The sequence below is a fragment of the Schistocerca cancellata genome, chromosome 1 (assembly GCF_023864275.1).
Source record: "Schistocerca cancellata isolate TAMUIC-IGC-003103 chromosome 1, iqSchCanc2.1, whole genome shotgun sequence".
Lineage (NCBI taxonomy): Eukaryota > Metazoa > Arthropoda > Insecta > Orthoptera > Acrididae > Schistocerca > Schistocerca cancellata.
The window spans coordinates 1112922316-1112944183 of NC_064626.1; the positions used below are offsets into that span (position 1 = coordinate 1112922316).

At 44.5% G+C, this 21868-nt stretch overlaps 1 protein-coding gene across 1 annotated transcript in view; it reads right to left on the reverse strand.

The window, feature by feature from the left end:
- LOC126092133 (protein unc-13 homolog 4B-like) overlaps positions 1 to 21868 on the reverse strand; it is a 213597-nt gene that overhangs the window by 44704 nt on the left and 147025 nt on the right. Inside the window, exon 7 of the mRNA XM_049907594.1 lies at positions 1059 to 1265. Within this exon, the coding sequence (XP_049763551.1) occupies positions 1059 to 1265 (207 nt within the window). The remainder of the gene's footprint in view (positions 1 to 1058; positions 1266 to 21868) is intronic.

Sequence of the window (21868 nt, forward strand, 5' to 3'; positions counted from 1 at the left end):
TTGGTTTTACTCAGGATTCCAATACACCATATTATTCCTCACTCCTTGGGCTACAAAATCCTATTTTCTTAGCTTAACCTCCATTCACTGCGACGGCGTTACTCCACCTTACTGGGAAGGCTTGTATGACAGCATGGTACCAGTCTACTCGAGTACAACAGCTGTTGGACGACTATGTCAGCACTACCAACAGAGACGTCCAGTTGTGCAGCGAGATATTCGATTGTCATCCGTCGATCACCTTGAATGAGAATGGTGGCATGTTCCAACATTGCAAGAGTCATATCTGTGTGCGACCAGCTGGCATATGGGAAACTGGACAGGTTTGCGCGACCTTGTTGCTATGATGACAGTCGCTTCACCCAACGACTCACCGTGCTTTTGTCCGCCCTGGTAGCTGAGTGGTCAGCGTGACAGACTGTCAATCCTAAGGGCCCGGGTTCGATTCCCGGCTGGGTCGGAGATTTTCTCCGCTCAGGGACTGAGTGTTGTGTAGTCCTAATCATCATCATTTCATCCCCATCGACGCGCAGGTCGCCGAAGTGGCGTCAAATCGAAAGACCTACACCAGGCGAACGGTCTACCCGACGGGAGGCCCTAGCCACACGACATTTCCATTTCCATACCGTGCTTTTGCTCACTGCCAGGTCTCTGTATACATTCTGCAAGCGCCTACGTATACATGCGATGCTCTGGGTCTCCGCCAAATGAAACTCGATGACAGCTCTTTGCTTGGAATGTACCTTTGTTACAGACGTCATTTTGAAGGCTACATACAGCGCCGCACCTGTCGGTACTTCATGAAACTGCAGTGGCTGAAGAGGGAATATTGAACGATGTCCCACAACAAATTCCGCATTTGTTCAACCGAAATTTGCCGAGAAAAAAAGTGTTGTATTACTTATTGAACGCCCTTCGTGTCTTTCCCAAGGTGATAGATGTGGAAGTAATTTCTCAAATCTGGAGATAAATTTTTTGTGCTGTTTTCGTCAGTCTACGCGTCGACTACCCTAGGCGTGGATGTGCCAGGATGGGCCGCGTCGGCGCTCTGGGCTGACCTTGCTAGCGATGAAGTCTATCCTGGCGCAGAGGTGTACGGCGAGCGTGTTGGCGGTGTCCTCGATGGTGTCGGCGAGCCTCTCCTGCAGGGCCTCCACTTCCTCCGGCTCCGAGCAACGGGCCGCCACATCGTCCAGCGACAGCTCCGCCAGCTGCTGCACCAGGAAGGCGCGCGCCTGCTCCATGTTGCTCACCGACACGCACAGCTGCAAACGCACACCGTCACATACTTAATTAGTGCTGGTGTATACTGCCTGGAAGACGTGATTACATTGATTACAGTGGAAAGTCTCTGCAGCGATGTCCAATTTTCGGGGGCAGTACCTAGTGGGCTGAGACGTGCAGTTGGATTGAGCTGGGAGGCGTGCTAGAGTAGACTGTGCACTTGTGCAAATACTCTGTGTCACGGTAGCGTGGTGGATAACGGATTTTCTTAGTGAGGAGGCGACTCGGGTTCGAATCCTAGCTTTGGTACAAATTTTCATTCAGCGCTTTAGTCATATATAAGGATCACAGTGTCTATGCACATCTTAGTGAACACTTTAGACGTACTCTTGTAGTGCCCCCAGAAATTTACGAAAGTCTGGAGTTACTTGTGTTCCAGCCGCTTCGAACACACGTTATGTTGTAGTGGGTTGTAGCATAAACAGATACACACTGCCCCAGAACGTTATTTGTGCAGGCTAACCGAGAAAGAAGAGCAAAACCGGACCAGTAAGTGGCGCGCTCGGTTGCAGCAAAGAGAAAAGAAAAACTTCCGGCTCAGATTTCCGTGGACGAATTTCATGCACGAAAAACATTGGTGATTGTTGTGTGTTGTGGAGAGACAACGGAAGAAAAAAAAGATTATTATTAATAGTGACTTGGTCTCGAGCAGACGGACATGTATATTAGTATTGTATCGTTGAGAAAAAATGTTATTTAATTTGTTTGAATTCAGTCGTGTGCGAATGCCCTAAGAAAGTGTGGGCTTACTGTTTAATGTGGCAGTGTAATGGTGTATTGAATTTTGAATATAGAATATGCTAACAGCAACTGAATTTTGAGAGAGTCTTTATTTGGACTAGATAATAGGATTTTGGATAGTAGATTAATTTTCACCTTTCACCTTCTTCAAAATATAGAATCTTCGGAGAAGAGTTTGATACAAGCAGAAGACGCCGGAGTTGCGGGGAAGCTGATCCTCTATCCGACATTCAAGTAAGTTCACACTGATAGTCCAAGGAGCGCGACTCTAAGTTTTAGAGAAGACACAACGGGGCATCGCACTGTTCCTATCTGTGACGTTTATGTATGTATAGGGTATTCAACTTAAAAGAGTCCCCTTCACTTAGTTTATTCTGCAAGTAATATTTTATTGCCAAACTTATATCATAAGTTACTATAAATTACAGCAGCTGTTGTAAATGTTGTCCAACCGTTTCTATGTACTTGTCGATACTTTTGAGCATGTTCCTGGGTACTCTTGTGAGCTTTACACTGTCTGTTTCGTTTATGGCTTTCGTAATGTTCGATTTCATTTACTGCAGGGTATGAGGAGTGCTCCTGTGAACAATATCTTCCAAGCAGCCCTATCGAAACTACTAAGATCAGGGGATCGTGGTGGCCACATTCCGTCGAAATGAGTCTTTCACCGAAAAATTTCGGTAGCATCTCCACAGTAGAGCGAGATGTATGGAAAGTTGCAACCAGCAGTCACACTCATCCTCTTACAGTAAGGATATGAACTACTGGAAAATGTCTCGGTAGACAGTAGGAGCCACAGTTGTTTCAAAAACCAAAGGTCCTTTTATTCATAGCCTTGATACTGTACTCTATAAGCCTTTTGGGCCTTTGGGGAGGGGGGGGGGGTTAGAGGATACTCAATGAAAGTGTGCGGGTTGTTAGTACCCCAGTTACGGTGGTTCTGGCTACTAACATACCCACCAAGGTTTATCTGTAAAATACACTTCGTCTAAAACGCCACTGTTGCCTCTAATCAGGGTTTTGAACCATTGATAGTAGTGAACCTTTCTGTCATAATAAGCATTATTCAGTGCATGGAAAAAACTGAATGCAGTACGGATAACATTTTAGTATTACATTGAAATGGCAAAAGTCATGGGAGAGCGATATCCACATATAAGCTCAGCGCGTTGGTGGATCAGTCATTTGTTAGTTTGCTGATTTCATATGAAAAGGTTAGCGAGGTGATTAAGACCGCAAGACGGGAATTAACAGACCTTGAACGCGAAGCTAGAAGCAAGGGACATTCCATTTCGGAAACAGTTAGGAAATTCTATTTTCCGAGATCCATTGTGTTAAGTGTTTTTGCGAAGAATACCAACTTTGAGGGATTGCCTCTCACCACAGACAACACAATGGCCGACGGCCTTCACTTAACGACAGAGAGCAGCGACATTTGCGTAGAGTTGCCAACGTTGCGTGAAATAACCGCAAAAATCAATGTGGCACATACGACGAACGTATCCGTTTGGAGCGTGCGTCGAAATTTCCCGTTAATGTGCTATGGCAGCAGACAATCGACGCTAGTGCCTTTGCTAACAGCGTGACATCACTTGTAGCGCCACTTCTGGGCTAGTAACCAGACCCTATATGACTGACTAATCGTGGTGATTTCATTTGGTAAGAGCTGATAGTAGGGTTCTAGTGTGTCGCAGACCCTACGAAGCCATGGACCCAAGTTGTCAACAAAGCACTTCGCAATATGGTGGTGACTCAATAACGGTGTGGCTGCGTTTACATGGAATGGACTGTGTCCTCTGGTCCAACTGAACTAATCATTGGCTGGAAATGGTTATGTTCGGCTATTGGATATCATTTGCAGCCATTCATGGACTTCAAGTTCCCAAACATCTATGGAATTTTTATGGATGACTATGTACTATGTTACCGGGTCGCAGCTGTTCCTGATTCTTTGAAGATCGTTCTGGACAATCCGAGTGAATGATTTGGCCACCCAGATCGCCTGACATACATCCCATCGCACATTTGTGGGAGATAATGGAGAGGTCAGTTCGTGCATAAAAATCTGCACCGGTAACACTACCAAATTATGGACGGCTGTAGTGGCAGCATGGATCAGTATTTCTGCAGGGGACTTGCTGCACTACGCCGAGTAAAAGGAGGTCCGATACGATATTAGTATCTATCCCATGACTTTTGTTACCTCAGTGTATTCTCTATACAATGTGGGCTGAACCAAGTGAAATGTTCTTTTCCTGGCTTAAACTACGCTAAGACTTGTGGGGTGATTATGTAATTGCTGCTGTAACATATTGAATGGCCTGCCTTTTTAAAACTGTGTTTCGTTTGTCACGTTTCTTCTGTAACATCGAACTTGTATCACGAAATTTTGTAACTAACTTTTGAATAATACACACATCAAAAAAGTTTTCCATCACCTCGGTTCCGAGAATTCCGGAACCTGTACATAAAATTGGAATAGAGATCAACATAAATATCATTTCAGCCCCTTTTTATTGCTCGTGAAAACCACATTTTGCATGTTGTACCAACAGACAGCGAGACCTTCAGAGGTGGTGGTCCAGATTGCTGTACACACAGATACTTCTAATACCCAGTAACACGTAGTGGCATACTATCCACAAGTTCATCAACGCAATGTGGTCCAGATTGCCCCACTCCTCAACGGCGATTCGGAGTAGATCCCTCAGAGTGGATGGTGGGTCACTTCGTCCATAAACAGTCCTTTTCAATTTATCTCAGGTATGTTCGATAGGGTTCATCTCTGGAGAACATGCTGGCCACTCTAGTCGAGCGATGTCGTCATGCTGAAGGAAGTCATACACGAGATGTGCACGATGGGGGCACCAATATGCTGCCGATATGGTTGCACTATCGGTCGGAGGATGGGATTCACGTATCGTACAGCCGTTACGGCGCCTTCCATGAACACCATTGGTGTACGTCGGCCCCACATTGCTACACTCGCTGGACAGTGTGTCTAAGGCGTTCAACCTGACCGGGTTGCCTCGAAAGACATCTCCGACGACTGTCTGGTTGAAGGCATATGCGACACTCGTCGATGAAAAGAACGTGATGCCAATCCTAAGCTGTCCATTCGGCATGTTGTTGGGCCCATTTGTACCGCGCTGCATGGTGTCGTGGTTGCAAAGATGGACCTCGCCATGGACATCGAGAGTGAAGTTGCACGTCATGCAGCCCATTGTGCACAGTTGGAGTCCAAATATGATGTCCTGTGGCTGCACTGAAAGCATTATTCAACATAGTGGCGTTGCTACCTGGGTTCCTCCGAGCCATAATCCACAGGTAGCGGTCATCCAATGCAGTAGTATCCCGTAGGCGGACTGAGCGGGCTTGTCATCGACAATTCCTGTCTGTCTGTATCTCCTCCATGTCCGAACATCATCGCTTTGGTTCACTCCGAGACGCCTGGACACTTCCCTTGTTGAGAGCCCTTCCTGGCACAAAGTAACAATGTGGACGCGATCGAACCGCGGTATTAACCGTCTAGGTATGGTTGAACTACAGATAACACGAGCCGCGTACTTCCTTCGTGGTGGAATGACTGGAACTGATCGGCTGTCGGAACCCCGCCGTCTAATAGGCGCTGCTCATGCATGGTTGTTTACATCTTTAGGCATGTTTAGTGACATCTCTGAACAGTCAAAGGGACAATGTCTGTGATACAATATCCACAGTCAACGTTTATCTTCAAGAGTTGTGGGATAGAGGGGATGCGAAACTCTTTTTGATATGTGTACCTCTCACTTGTGCTTCCTTTTCAGATTTCTCCGCCGACACATATCATTAGATTTCATCAATGACGAATAAATATTCTTCAACAGTTAAGCGCATTTTAACAAATAAAAACACACTATTACGCAACCTTGTTCAAAAGCCAATGCTCAACAGTGACTGGCACAACTTAAGTGTGCAGGTAACAAACAGGCCTGCCGCTTCAGCTCGAGTGGTAGTAACAACATAAACATTATTTCACCCTTCTTACACCAGTACATGCATTTCAACAACAATACTCATTTAGTACTAAATACTGAAAGATGGGGCCTCTTTTAATTTGAACACTTTGTAAATTCTCAAATGAACTGAAGGGATCGACAGAAGAAAATAACTTACAAGAGCGTATTTTATGTTGCAGCGTGCTATATGTTTTCTTAAACTCAATAAGAGTAAACAAATCATACAATAGACTAGGCTTTCTAGTGACAGATATGGTAAAACTTGTTGCCAGCATGTGCTCCATTCGAAAATACAACGTATAGTTGAGCAAACCAATCTTTACTAAACTGAGGGATAGTAATGTTTTTCGTCTAGATACTGCGACACCTTAGCATATGTCTTTTTAATACACTCAAAAGACAGGGTGTTTTGGGGACAGTAAAACCGAGTTTTAGAGAAGTGTAGATTTGAAATCTACATCTACATGCACGGTAATCCATAAGTACCTCCGGGGCTTCAGTAGACGATTGCATGAAAACTACAAGACATACATAAAAGTGACACATATCGGTGGATACAGAATCTCTCCAATTTTCGACTGGCCATATATGCGTCGTGGCAGAATTCCAATAGGGAATGGGGGGAGGGGGGGGGGGCAGGCATGCCAGAAGACCAGTGTCGTCAAACGTTTTTGTTAAAGAGCCAATAATGACATTGCCGGGCAGAATCTCTGGCCGCATATCTTATTATTTGTTGATAACCAACATAAAGTATTGTATTTTGAGCCCGCAGTCAACTAGTTGTAGTAACGGCGCCATAAGTTAGCGGCCAGTTAAAAGTCGGCGCCATTGGGAACGCTTCGTGTCAATTGTTCTCTGTTTCAGACTGCTACTATTCTTAGCGGAAAGGTGCTGTGTTGTCTGTGTAAGTGGATGACTAATTGACGAACAACCGCTTTTATAGTTATATTTAGATGCATTGTGCAGTATAAGACACCATCACGAATGTTTACTAAATGTTTTGAATACCCTTTTCTTCTACTCGTTGGGTTGTATTACAACAACTGTAATTTAATTTTTTATATCTTTGCTGCAAATATGCAATGCATTTGAAGATGACATAGTCCGTAATGAGCATAGCGAATCCATGTTACGTCCGTCTAAAAATTTTATCTCAGCAGTTTTGTGTGGTAATGCGATGGATACCAAGACATTACTGGAATTGTCTGACGCCAGTATTTTTACTCGTTTAGAACCCCCCAAGGGACACGTGCAGCTTAGGGTATGCTGCAGACGCGAGTAACATCGTCCGCTGCTGAGAAAACTTGGAGGCGCCAACCCACCAGACCCCAAAAAGGAGGCCTTTACTCCCTAACAAGTAGCAAATAACATTGTGACAATCTCTAGAACTGCGAAGATTCGATAACATACAATTAAGGTCAAAAAGGAATTGAAGGCCTGTAAAACTGAGTCAGACTACTCCAGACCATTCAGATGTAAGGAAATGACGACAGCTCTCAAAGAAATGAAAGCGAGGAAGGCATCTGGTTTTGAGGGCATCCACTGAGAATTCCTAATCCACAGCAGGAAACAATTGAGAAATTGGCTAGCAGGTTCTTTACTAATATATTTCAAACCGGAAACATATCCCATGATTTGAAAAGAGCAAAAATCACAGCCATCTTAAAATCAGGTAAATCAAATGCCAAACTGGAGAACTACCGACGCATTGCTTTACTTAGTACAGTATGTAAACTTTTGGAAAGAATACTGTATAACAGAGTCACCCTCAAAATTTTCCAAAACCTGCCTGTTGAACAGATAGGATTTCGCGCAGCCGGAACCTGCACCGACCAGTTTCTCCCACTGACAACTTTAACTGAAGCAGGATTCCAAAATAAAGAAAAGATTTTAATAGGTATATAGCTCTAAGAGCGGCTTATGGTACTGTATGGAGGCAACGAGTTATATTCAGACTTTGAAGAGTCGTAACATCTCTTAAAATTGGAAACCTCACGAATGTTGTATTAAGCAATAGAAGCTTCCAAGTTCTAATGGGTAATAAAATGAGCCCTCTGATGAAGCTTAATAATGCCGTTCTACAAAGAACAGTGACAGCCCCTCTTCTATTTTCCCTGTACATAGCAGACCTGCCTATGACAACATCAATGAACTTTGGATATGCTCGCAACTGGGCTCTTGCTGCGACTCACGAAGACCTGGGCATTAATGAGTCTGTCTTGACTGAAAACCTACAAATAGTTGAAAAATACTTCTGTAACTGGAGAGTACAGCCAAGTGCTGCCAAAACAGAAGTTACCAACTTCCACCTTAGCAGCAACCTTGACGACAAGAAAATAAAGGTACATTTTGAAGGGAAACAACTGCACCATAACAAATGTCCACGTTAACTAGGAGTCACTCTTGACAGTATGCTCAGCTTCAAATAGAACTTACTGAAAACTGCAGCTAAGATGAAATCACGAAACAACATCGTGCAGGAACTTCGTGGCTCGACATGGGAGATTATCAGCTCCAACGCTAAGGACATCTGCTCTTGGACTGGTGTAACCGCTGGCAGAATATTGCGCTACAATCTGGATAAACAATCCACTCACCAGACTCTTCGATATGCAGTTCAACCAGACTGTGTGAGTCACAAATACTCCAACTTTCTAGCTGCCTATTCTTAGCCATATAGCTCCCCCATTTTTGGGCCGTGAAGATGCTCTCAAGCGGGAGTTTACAAAAATAGCTGGTGATCCTTACCTCCCTTTGTATGAGGACAAAAATGGCTCTGAGTACTATGGGTCTTAACTTCTGAGATCATCAGTCCCCTAGAACTTAGAACTACTTAAACCTAACTAACCTAAGGACATCACACACATACATGCCTGAGGCAGGATTCGAACCTGCGACCGTAGCGGTCGCGCGGTTCCAGACTGAAGCGCCTAGAATCGCTCGGCCACACTGGCCGGCTGTATGAGGACATTCCTGTATTCAGTAAAAACTGACTTCGCTCACGTCACCCACCTCTAAAACGTGCAAAATGTAAGCTGCACAACGGAGCAACAACAGCAGACCGATCGACAGAAGTATGGGGAATAATGCGACCTCAGAATAGCTGAAGATGCCCTAAATTTCGACCAGGACATCAGGTTTTCAAGAGTATCGCAAGGTCTGGTCTGCGCTCGTTAGAATAAGGACAACTTGTGGAAGATGTGATAACTCGATATACAAATACGGATGCGGATTAACAACATTGTCCAGCTGTGACTGTGGTGCAGAACGACGAACTTCAGAGCACGTCATACGTACGTACACAAAACGATCCTTTCCTGGGGACCAGGAGGACTTCTTGACAGTAACTAAGGCATCAGCTGTGTGTGTTCACCGCACAGTCGTATATAATTATTCAAAGGGGACGTTTCAATATGTATTGTGAAAGAAAAATGTTTCCTTGTGTGACGTAACGCTAACCACGCACTAAATATATAAACCACAGAAGCTGATCGCGCGAATCGCCCACGCCCGTAAGCTGTCAGTACAGGAAGACAAACAATAAAGCAGGCCCCTCTCACATCGTCTAACCCAGCAGTCGCCGCGCTATTAGACTTCTGACCCTGAGTTACGCGACCAACTTTGCTTAGCTCACGACAGAATTCACGAACACCAATTAAAATTAAACATACTTTAAAGTATTATTGTCTCTGTAAGCATTTTTGCTTGTTAATGAATAGGAAAACTACGCTCTTGAGAAACTCTTAACGTTAGTTGTCATTTTTGGATTTGGCTGTTAATTACTAGGTGCACACTATTACCAAATGCGACTAGTGATGAAGACAAATCATCCGCTCAGTTTTGTAACATCAAATTACTTCACAGCTACCGATAGGCAACCGAATGAACATATTTCCAAAGCGAGCTACCGTCGCTGCACCTTCCCCGGGCACTTCGAGTCAGCGACTTCAGTTCACTGCACGCACGTATTGATATTCGCCGCCGTATCGCAAACGGAGCTCACAATGAGCGTCTCTAACGCGAGTTAAAAACTTGGGGAGATGCTCTGCCCTCTATTTTCTGTATGTCGTTTAGTTTTCGAGACGTCATCTTCTGAAACCCCAGGGGCATTTATAAATAACCATATATGTATTCCGCATGGCACTGCCAGTGCATGATGGAGAGTACTTTGTACCAATATTACACTACTGGCCGTTAAAATTGCTACACCAAGAAGAAATGCAGGTGATAAACGGGTATTCATTCGACATATATTTTATACGAGAAATGGCATATGATTACATTTTCACGCAATTTGGGTGCATAATTCCTGGGAAATCAGTACCCAGAACAACCACCTCTGGCGGTAATAACGGCCTTGATACACCTAGGCATTGAGTCAAATAGAGCTTGGATGGCGTGTACAGGTACAGCTGGCCACGCAGCTTCAACACGAAACCACAGTTCATCGAGAGTAGTGACTGGCGTAGTGTGACGAGCCAGTTGCTCGGCCACCATTGACCAGACGTTTTCAATTGGTGAGAGATCTCGAGAATGTGCTAGCTAGGGCAGCAGTCGAACATTTTCTGTATCCAGAAAGGCCCGTACAGAACCTGCGACATGAGGTCGTGCATTATCCAGTTGAAATGTAGGGTTTCGCAGGAATCGAATTAAGGGTAGAGCCACGGGTCTTAACATATCTGAAATGTAACGTCCACTGTTCAAAGTATCGTCAGTGCGAACAAGAGGGTACCGAGACGTGTAACCGATGGGACCCCATACCATCACGCCGGGTGATATGCCAGTATGGCGATGACGAATACACGCTTACAATGTGCGTTCACCGCGATGTCGCCAAACACGGATGCGACCATCAAGATGCTGTAAATACAACCTGGATTCATCCGAAAAAATTACGTTTTGCCATTCGTGCACCCAGGTTCGTCGTTGAGCACACCATCTCAGGCGCTCCTGGCTGTGATCCAGCGTCGAGGGTAACCGCAACCATGGTCTCCGAGCTGCTGCAAACCTCGTCGAACTGTTCGTGCAGATCGTTGTTGTCTTGCAAACGTACCCACCTGTTGACTCAGGGATCGAGACGTGGCTGCACGATCCGTTACAACCATGCGGATAAGATGCCACTTCTGGGCTCGTAACCAGACCCTATATGACTGACTAATCGTGGTGATTTCATTTGGTAAGAGCTGATAGTAGGGTTCTAGTGTGTCGCAGACCCTACGAAGCCATGGACCCAAGTTGTCAACAAAGCACTTCGCAATATGGTGGTGACTCAATAACGGTGTGGCTGCGTTTACATGGAATGGACTGTGTCCTCTGGTCCAACTGAACTAATCATTGGCTGGAAATGGTTATGTTCGGCTATTGGATATCATTTGCAGCCATTCATGGACTTCAAGTTCCCAAACATCTATGGAATTTTTATGGATGACTATGTACTATGTTACCGGGTCGCAGCTGTTCCTGATTCTTTGAAGATCGTTCTGGACAATCCGAGTGAATGATTTGGCCACCCAGATCGCCTGACATACATCCCATCGCACATTTGTGGGAGATAATGGAGAGGTCAGTTCGTGCATAAAAATCTGCACCGGTAACACTACCAAATTATGGACGGCTGTAGTGGCAGCATGGATCAGTATTTCTGCAGGGGACTTGCTGCACTACGCCGAGTAAAAGGAGGTCCGATACGATATTAGTATCTATCCCATGACTTTTGTTACCTCAGTGTATTCTCTATACAATGTGGGCTGAACCAAGTGAAATGTTCTTTTCCTGGCTTAAACTACGCTAAGACTTGTGGGGTGATTATGTAATTGCTGCTGTAACATATTGAATGGCCTGCCTTTTTAAAACTGTGTTTCGTTTGTCACGTTTCTTCTGTAACATCGAACTTGTATCACGAAATTTTGTAACTAACTTTTGAATAATACACACATCAAAAAAGTTTTCCATCACCTCGGTTCCGAGAATTCCGGAACCTGTACATAAAATTGGAATAGAGATCAACATAAATATCATTTCAGCCCCTTTTTATTGCTCGTGAAAACCACATTTTGCATGTTGTACCAACAGACAGCGAGACCTTCAGAGGTGGTGGTCCAGATTGCTGTACACACAGATACTTCTAATACCCAGTAACACGTAGTGGCATACTATCCACAAGTTCATCAACGCAATGTGGTCCAGATTGCCCCACTCCTCAACGGCGATTCGGAGTAGATCCCTCAGAGTGGATGGTGGGTCACTTCGTCCATAAACAGTCCTTTTCAATTTATCTCAGGTATGTTCGATAGGGTTCATCTCTGGAGAACATGCTGGCCACTCTAGTCGAGCGATGTCGTCATGCTGAAGGAAGTCATACACGAGATGTGCACGATGGGGGCACCAATATGCTGCCGATATGGTTGCACTATCGGTCGGAGGATGGGATTCACGTATCGTACAGCCGTTACGGCGCCTTCCATGAACACCATTGGTGTACGTCGGCCCCACATTGCTACACTCGCTGGACAGTGTGTCTAAGGCGTTCAACCTGACCGGGTTGCCTCGAAAGACATCTCCGACGACTGTCTGGTTGAAGGCATATGCGACACTCGTCGATGAAAAGAACGTGATGCCAATCCTAAGCTGTCCATTCGGCATGTTGTTGGGCCCATTTGTACCGCGCTGCATGGTGTCGTGGTTGCAAAGATGGACCTCGCCATGGACATCGAGAGTGAAGTTGCACGTCATGCAGCCCATTGTGCACAGTTGGAGTCCAAATATGATGTCCTGTGGCTGCACTGAAAGCATTATTCAACATAGTGGCGTTGCTACCTGGGTTCCTCCGAGCCATAATCCACAGGTAGCGGTCATCCAATGCAGTAGTATCCCGTAGGCGGACTGAGCGGGCTTGTCATCGACAATTCCTGTCTGTCTGTATCTCCTCCATGTCCGAACATCATCGCTTTGGTTCACTCCGAGACGCCTGGACACTTCCCTTGTTGAGAGCCCTTCCTGGCACAAAGTAACAATGTGGACGCGATCGAACCGCGGTATTAACCGTCTAGGTATGGTTGAACTACAGATAACACGAGCCGCGTACTTCCTTCGTGGTGGAATGACTGGAACTGATCGGCTGTCGGAACCCCGCCGTCTAATAGGCGCTGCTCATGCATGGTTGTTTACATCTTTAGGCATGTTTAGTGACATCTCTGAACAGTCAAAGGGACAATGTCTGTGATACAATATCCACAGTCAACGTTTATCTTCAAGAGTTGTGGGATAGAGGGGATGCGAAACTCTTTTTGATATGTGTACCTCTCACTTGTGCTTCCTTTTCAGATTTCTCCGCCGACACATATCATTAGATTTCATCAATGACGAATAAATATTCTTCAACAGTTAAGCGCATTTTAACAAATAAAAACACACTATTACGCAACCTTGTTCAAAAGCCAATGCTCAACAGTGACTGGCACAACTTAAGTGTGCAGGTAACAAACAGGCCTGCCGCTTCAGCTCGAGTGGTAGTAACAACATAAACATTATTTCACCCTTCTTACACCAGTACATGCATTTCAACAACAATACTCATTTAGTACTAAATACTGAAAGATGGGGCCTCTTTTAATTTGAACACTTTGTAAATTCTCAAATGAACTGAAGGGATCGACAGAAGAAAATAACTTACAAGAGCGTATTTTATGTTGCAGCGTGCTATATGTTTTCTTAAACTCAATAAGAGTAAACAAATCATACAATAGACTAGGCTTTCTAGTGACAGATATGGTAAAACTTGTTGCCAGCATGTGCTCCATTCGAAAATACAACGTATAGTTGAGCAAACCAATCTTTACTAAACTGAGGGATAGTAATGTTTTTCGTCTAGATACTGCGACACCTTAGCATATGTCTTTTTAATACACTCAAAAGACAGGGTGTTTTGGGGACAGTAAAACCGAGTTTTAGAGAAGTGTAGATTTGAAATCTACATCTACATGCACGGTAATCCATAAGTACCTCCGGGGCTTCAGTAGACGATTGCATGAAAACTACAAGACATACATAAAAGTGACACATATCGGTGGATACAGAATCTCTCCAATTTTCGACTGGCCATATATGCGTCGTGGCAGAATTCCAATAGGGAATGGGGGGAGGGGGGGGGGGGGCAGGCATGCCAGAAGACCAGTGTCGTCAAACGTTTTTGTTAAAGAGCCAATAATGACATTGCCGGGCAGAATCTCTGGCCGCATATCTTATTATTTGTTGATAACCAACATAAAGTATTGTATTTTGAGCCCGCAGTCAACTAGTTGTAGTAACGGCGCCATAAGTTAGCGGCCAGTTAAAAGTCGGCGCCATTGGGAACGCTTCGTGTCAATTGTTCTCTGTTTCAGACTGCTACTATTCTTAGCGGAAAGGTGCTGTGTTGTCTGTGTAAGTGGATGACTAATTGACGAACAACCGCTTTTATAGTTATATTTAGATGCATTGTGCAGTATAAGACACCATCACGAATGTTTACTAAATGTTTTGAATACCCTTTTCTTCTACTCGTTGGGTTGTATTACAACAACTGTAATTTAATTTTTTATATCTTTGCTGCAAATATGCAATGCATTTGAAGATGACATAGTCCGTAATGAGCATAGCGAATCCATGTTACGTCCGTCTAAAAATTTTATCTCAGCAGTTTTGTGTGGTAATGCGATGGATACCAAGACATTACTGGAATTGTCTGACGCCAGTATTTTTACTCGTTTAGAACCCCCCAAGGGACACGTGCAGCTTAGGGTATGCTGCAGACGCGAGTAACATCGTCCGCTGCTGAGAAAACTTGGAGGCGCCAACCCACCAGACCCCAAAAAGGAGGCCTTTACTCCCTAACAAGTAGCAAATAACATTGTGACAATCTCTAGAACTGCGAAGATTCGATAACATACAATTAAGGTCAAAAAGGAATTGAAGGCCTGTAAAACTGAGTCAGACTACTCCAGACCATTCAGATGTAAGGAAATGACGACAGCTCTCAAAGAAATGAAAGCGAGGAAGGCATCTGGTTTTGAGGGCATCCACTGAGAATTCCTAATCCACAGCAGGAAACAATTGAGAAATTGGCTAGCAGGTTCTTTACTAATATATTTCAAACCGGAAACATATCCCATGATTTGAAAAGAGCAAAAATCACAGCCATCTTAAAATCAGGTAAATCAAATGCCAAACTGGAGAACTACCGACGCATTGCTTTACTTAGTACAGTATGTAAACTTTTGGAAAGAATACTGTATAACAGAGTCACCCTCAAAATTTTCCAAAACCTGCCTGTTGAACAGATAGGATTTCGCGCAGCCGGAACCTGCACCGACCAGTTTCTCCCACTGACAACTTTAACTGAAGCAGGATTCCAAAATAAAGAAAAGATTTTAATAGGTATATAGCTCTAAGAGCGGCTTATGGTACTGTATGGAGGCAACGAGTTATATTCAGACTTTGAAGAGTCGTAACATCTCTTAAAATTGGAAACCTCACGAATGTTGTATTAAGCAATAGAAGCTTCCAAGTTCTAATGGGTAATAAAATGAGCCCTCTGATGAAGCTTAATAATGCCGTTCTACAAAGAACAGTGACAGCCCCTCTTCTATTTTCCCTGTACATAGCAGACCTGCCTATGACAACATCAATGAACTTTGGATATGCTCGCAACTGGGCTCTTGCTGCGACTCACGAAGACCTGGGCATTAATGAGTCTGTCTTGACTGAAAACCTACAAATAGTTGAAAAATACTTCTGTAACTGGAGAGTACAGCCAAGTGCTGCCAAAACAGAAGTTACCAACTTCCACCTTAGCAGCAACCTTGACGACAAGAAAATAAAGGTACATTTTGAAGGGAAACAACTGCACCATAACAAATGTCCACGTTAACTAGGAGTCACTCTTGACAGTATGCTCAGCTTCAAATAGAACTTACTGAAAACTGCAGCTAAGATGAAATCACGAAACAACATCGTGCAGGAACTTCGTGGCTCGACATGGGAGATTATCAGCTCCAACGCTAAGGACATCTGCTCTTGGACTGGTGTAACCGCTGGCAGAATATTGCGCTACAATCTGGATAAACAATCCACTCACCAGACTCTTCGATATGCAGTTCAACCAGACTGTGTGAGTCACAAATACTCCAACTTTCTAGCTGCCTATTCTTAGCCATATAGCTCCCCCATTTTTGGGCCGTGAAGATGCTCTCAAGCGGGAGTTTACAAAAATAGCTGGTGATCCTTACCTCCCTTTGTATGAGGACAAAAATGGCTCTGAGTACTATGGGTCTTAACTTCTGAGATCATCAGTCCCCTAGAACTTAGAACTACTTAAACCTAACTAACCTAAGGACATCACACACATACATGCCTGAGGCAGGATTCGAACCTGCGACCGTAGCGGTCGCGCGGTTCCAGACTGAAGCGCCTAGAATCGCTCGGCCACACTGGCCGGCTGTATGAGGACATTCCTGTATTCAGTAAAAACTGACTTCGCTCACGTCACCCACCTCTAAAACGTGCAAAATGTAAGCTGCACAACGGAGCAACAACAGCAGACCGATCGACAGAAGTATGGGGAATAATGCGACCTCAGAATAGCTGAAGATGCCCTAAATTTCGACCAGGACATCAGGTTTTCAAGAGTATCGCAAGGTCTGGTCTGCGCTCGTTAGAATAAGGACAACTTGTGGAAGATGTGATAACTCGATATACAAATACGGATGCGGATTAACAACATTGTCCAGCTGTGACTGTGGTGCAGAACGACGAACTTCAGAGCACGTCATACGTACGTACACAAAACGATCCTTTCCTGGGGACCAGGAGGACTTCTTGACAGTAACTAAGGCATCAGCTGTGTGTGTTCACCGCACAGTCGTATATAATTATTCAAAGGGGACGTTTCAATATGTATTGTGAAAGAAAAATGTTTCCTTGTGTGACGTAACGCTAACCACGCACTAAATATATAAACCACAGAAGCTGATCGCGCGAATCGCCCACGCCCGTAAGCTGTCAGTACAGGAAGACAAACAATAAAGCAGGCCCCTCTCACATCGTCTAACCCAGCAGTCGCCGCGCTATTAGACTTCTGACCCTGAGTTACGCGACCAACTTTGCTTAGCTCACGACAGAATTCACGAACACCAATTAAAATTAAACATACTTTAAAGTATTATTGTCTCTGTAAGCATTTTTGCTTGTTAATGAATAGGAAAACTACGCTCTTGAGAAACTCTTAACGTTAGTTGTCATTTTTGGATTTGGCTGTTAATTACTAGGTGCACACTATTACCAAATGCGACTAGTGATGAAGACAAATCATCCGCTCAGTTTTGTAACATCAAATTACTTCACAGCTACCGATAGGCAACCGAATGAACATATTTCCAAAGCGAGCTACCGTCGCTGCACCTTCCCCGGGCACTTCGAGTCAGCGACTTCAGTTCACTGCACGCACGTATTGATATTCGCCGCCGTATCGCAAACGGAGCTCACAATGAGCGTCTCTAACGCGAGTTAAAAACTTGGGGAGATGCTCTGCCCTCTATTTTCTGTATGTCGTTTAGTTTTCGAGACGTCATCTTCTGAAACCCCAGGGGCATTTATAAATAACCATATATGTATTCCGCATGGCACTGCCAGTGCATGATGGAGAGTACTTTGTACCAATATTACACTACTGGCCGTTAAAATTGCTACACCAAGAAGAAATGCAGGTGATAAACGGGTATTCATTCGACATATATTTTATACGAGAAATGGCATATGATTACATTTTCACGCAATTTGGGTGCATAATTCCTGGGAAATCAGTACCCAGAACAACCACCTCTGGCGGTAATAACGGCCTTGATACACCTAGGCATTGAGTCAAATAGAGCTTGGATGGCGTGTACAGGTACAGCTGGCCACGCAGCTTCAACACGAAACCACAGTTCATCGAGAGTAGTGACTGGCGTAGTGTGACGAGCCAGTTGCTCGGCCACCATTGACCAGACGTTTTCAATTGGTGAGAGATCTCGAGAATGTGCTAGCTAGGGCAGCAGTCGAACATTTTCTGTATCCAGAAAGGCCCGTACAGAACCTGCGACATGAGGTCGTGCATTATCCAGTTGAAATGTAGGGTTTCGCAGGAATCGAATTAAGGGTAGAGCCACGGGTCTTAACATATCTGAAATGTAACGTCCACTGTTCAAAGTATCGTCAGTGCGAACAAGAGGGTACCGAGACGTGTAACCGATGGGACCCCATACCATCACGCCGGGTGATATGCCAGTATGGCGATGACGAATACACGCTTACAATGTGCGTTCACCGCGATGTCGCCAAACACGGATGCGACCATCAAGATGCTGTAAATACAACCTGGATTCATCCGAAAAAATTACGTTTTGCCATTCGTGCACCCAGGTTCGTCGTTGAGCACACCATCTCAGGCGCTCCTGGCTGTGATCCAGCGTCGAGGGTAACCGCAACCATGGTCTCCGAGCTGCTGCAAACCTCGTCGAACTGTTCGTGCAGATCGTTGTTGTCTTGCAAACGTACCCACCTGTTGACTCAGGGATCGAGACGTGGCTGCACGATCCGTTACAACCATGCGGATAAGATGCCTGTCATCTCGACTGCTAGTGAGACGAGGCCGTTGGGATCCAGCACGGCGTTCCGCATTACCCTCCTGATCCCACCGATTCCATATTCTGCTAACAGTCATCGGATCTCGACCAACGCGAGCAACAATGTCGCGATACGATAAACAGCAATCGCGATGGGCTACAATCCGACATTTATCAAAGTCGGAAACATGATGGTACGCGTTTCTCCTCCTTACACGAGGCATCACAACAACGTTTTGCCGGCCGCGGTGGTCTAGCGGTGATGGCGCTGCAGTCCGGAACCGCGGGACTGCTACGGTCGCAGGTTCGAATCCTGCCTCGGGCATGGGTGTGTGTGATGTCCTTAGGTTAGTTAGGTTTAAGTAGTTCTAAGTTCTAGGGGACTTATGACCTAAGATGTTGAGTCCCATAGTGCTCAGAGCCATTTGAACCAGCCACAACAACGTTTCACCAGGCAACGCCGGTCAACTGCTGTTTGTGTATGAGAAATCGGTTGGAAACTTCGTTGTAGGTGTCGCCACCAGCGCCAACCTTGTGTGAATGCTCTGAAAAGCTAATCATTTGCATATCACAGCATCTTCTTCCTGTCGGTTAAATTTCACGTCTGTAGCACGTCATCTTCGTGGTGTAGCAATTTTAATTGCCAGTGGTGTATTATTTTCTTTCCTACTTAATTTTCGAAGAGAGCAAAGGGAAAATTACTGTATATGCCTACGTATGCGACCTAATGTCTCTTATCTTGTTCTCTTGTTCCCTACTCAAGATATATGATGGTGGCAGCAAAATTGTTTTAATATCTTCTTCCCATATAACTTCTTTAAATTTACCCAACAAAGGATGTCGTCCTGTTTCCAAAGATTCCGTTTAAATTACCTTTAGTAACACTCTTATATGCGCTGTACTGACTTCTTACGATCCTAGCAGTGGTATTCTGAATTTTTTCGATGTCTGTTCTCACGGCTACTTGATACAGACTCCAAACGCAGGTATTGTATGTCGGATGGTCGGTTCGATTTGGCGGAGGGGTCCAAACAGCGAGGTCATTGGTCCCATCGGATTAGAGAAGGATGGGGAAGGAAATTGGTCGTGTCCTTTCAGAGGAACCATCCCTGCATTTGCCCAGAGTGATTTATTGAAATCACGAAAAACCTAAATCAGGATGGCCATACTTAGGTTCGAACCGTCATCCTCCCGAATGCGAGTCCAGTGTGCTAACCATTACGCCACCTCGCTCGGTATGTGGGTTTGGATGGTTGTGGTTGTAGTAGTGTATATCCCTGGGATTAAAATTAAAATTCCGGTAATTAGAAAACAGAGTGAAGCTCCCTATGCAATTATGAGCATTCACTTTCGAAAGGTAATGAAAAATGTCGTGCAACGGATAACATTTTATAAAATCTGAATTTAACAAGGGTAGTCCGACACTTAGAAGTTACTAGTCATGTATGAAATACACAGATCAACCACCTCACGACACCACATTTTAGTTAATGGAGGCATCTGAAGGAAAATGCATGCTAATAAAATATGCTATTTAGTTCCCTTCACGTGAATTCAGGTGGGAAAGAACTTAAACAAGGTTACAATAAATGTAAAGTTAAAGACACAAATTAAGCCTAACTCCGATATTGGTACCAATTTTAGGATCATGTAATGAATATTACCAATAGTCAAGCGAAGAACTCAGAAAGTGTGATGAAAAGTGAACTCGGAAGAACAAACACTGTTCACAGATTCAAAGTGCACCCTGTAAATCATACAGTTAACTACGGTCATCGTTCACCAAAACGTTTAACTCCACACGATTAATAAATACCGCACCCCTGATTTATCTCACGGAAAAGCATTACTAGCCGAATCTCACCAAATAAACTTCCATTAATCGGCTGCAAGCGCCCAAGCTACGAGCGTCGGTTCATAACATTTAACTTTGCATTTATTGTTATCTTGTTTAAGTTCTCTCCCATCTGAATTCACGTGAAGGGAACTAAATAGCCTATTTTATTAGCATGCATATTCATTCAGATGCCTCCCTTAACTAAAATGTGGTGTCGTGAGGTGGTTGACCTGTGTATTTCATGCATGACTATCAACTTCTAAGGGTGGGACTGCCCCCGTTAAATTCAGATTTTATAACCCATTTTCGCGTGTGCGGCCCACGAGGATGCCAGCAAAACCATCATTCGTGGCAGCAGGAAGTAGAGACTGCAGACTCAAACTCTAACATTTTTCTCAAGTTTTGGAAAACTCTAAGTCATCCACCAACGATGGTACTGATTCCGAGTGCCATCCAATCTCCTGGCAAGTTTTGCCCAGATTGCGACCGTCGCCCCAATGCAATTTCAAGATCTCGACAGAGCGCTAGTAAGAGTGAGATTTTTTGTTCATTTTACTGGTGGTTTGACCAGAAGTTAAAACTGTCTTCGTAGCCACACTCAAAAGCAGCTGTTGAGGCACTGTGTTTTGCGGTTCCTACGGAAATGTTCCCATCACCGATTTCCTTAACTAGAGGAGACATTCTTCCATGCAGGCATCGCAACGTTGCACGGGCACTTTCTAGCTGCCTGGTGCATTACCTCCTACCGCGTTAACATTGCCAGCAACGAGTTGGGGGAAGCCCGAGGGTGGAGATTGCGTCAGCCCTGGACACTACTCAAGGCTAAATGTTTACGGCTGTGGAGAGGTCGACTGCTTGCCTCCGTCCACCGTCTATTTCTGCTAGGTTGCTGTGCCGAATAAACGGAAAAATACGGCTTGTCACAAATCGAAGTAAACAGCTAATTCAATTCCTAGCTTGAGTATAGGCGACATGTGGAATTACATATTCATTTTGCTATTAGTAGTACGATTTATGAAAAGAACATCTCAGTTACGCACTCGTTATGAGGGGAGTACTATTAGAGCATAAAACTATGGATAAAACATGTAGGATGGCGCTACATCAATAATTAAACCACCTTACAAATACTTTAGAACCAGGACGCACTTGCGTTTTGAGAGCGATTTCCTTTGCAGTGACGTTACATTTTTTTAGAACGACTTCCAACCAATCTAAGTCTTCCGTTTGCCGTCTTCTGCAATATTTATTTTTGCGACTGTCCCATTTAATATCGTTTGTTAGTATTGTCCCTAAATAATCAAACGATATCAAGTAGCCGGCCAGAGTGGCCGAACGGTTCTAGGCGCTACAGTCTGGAACCGCGCGAC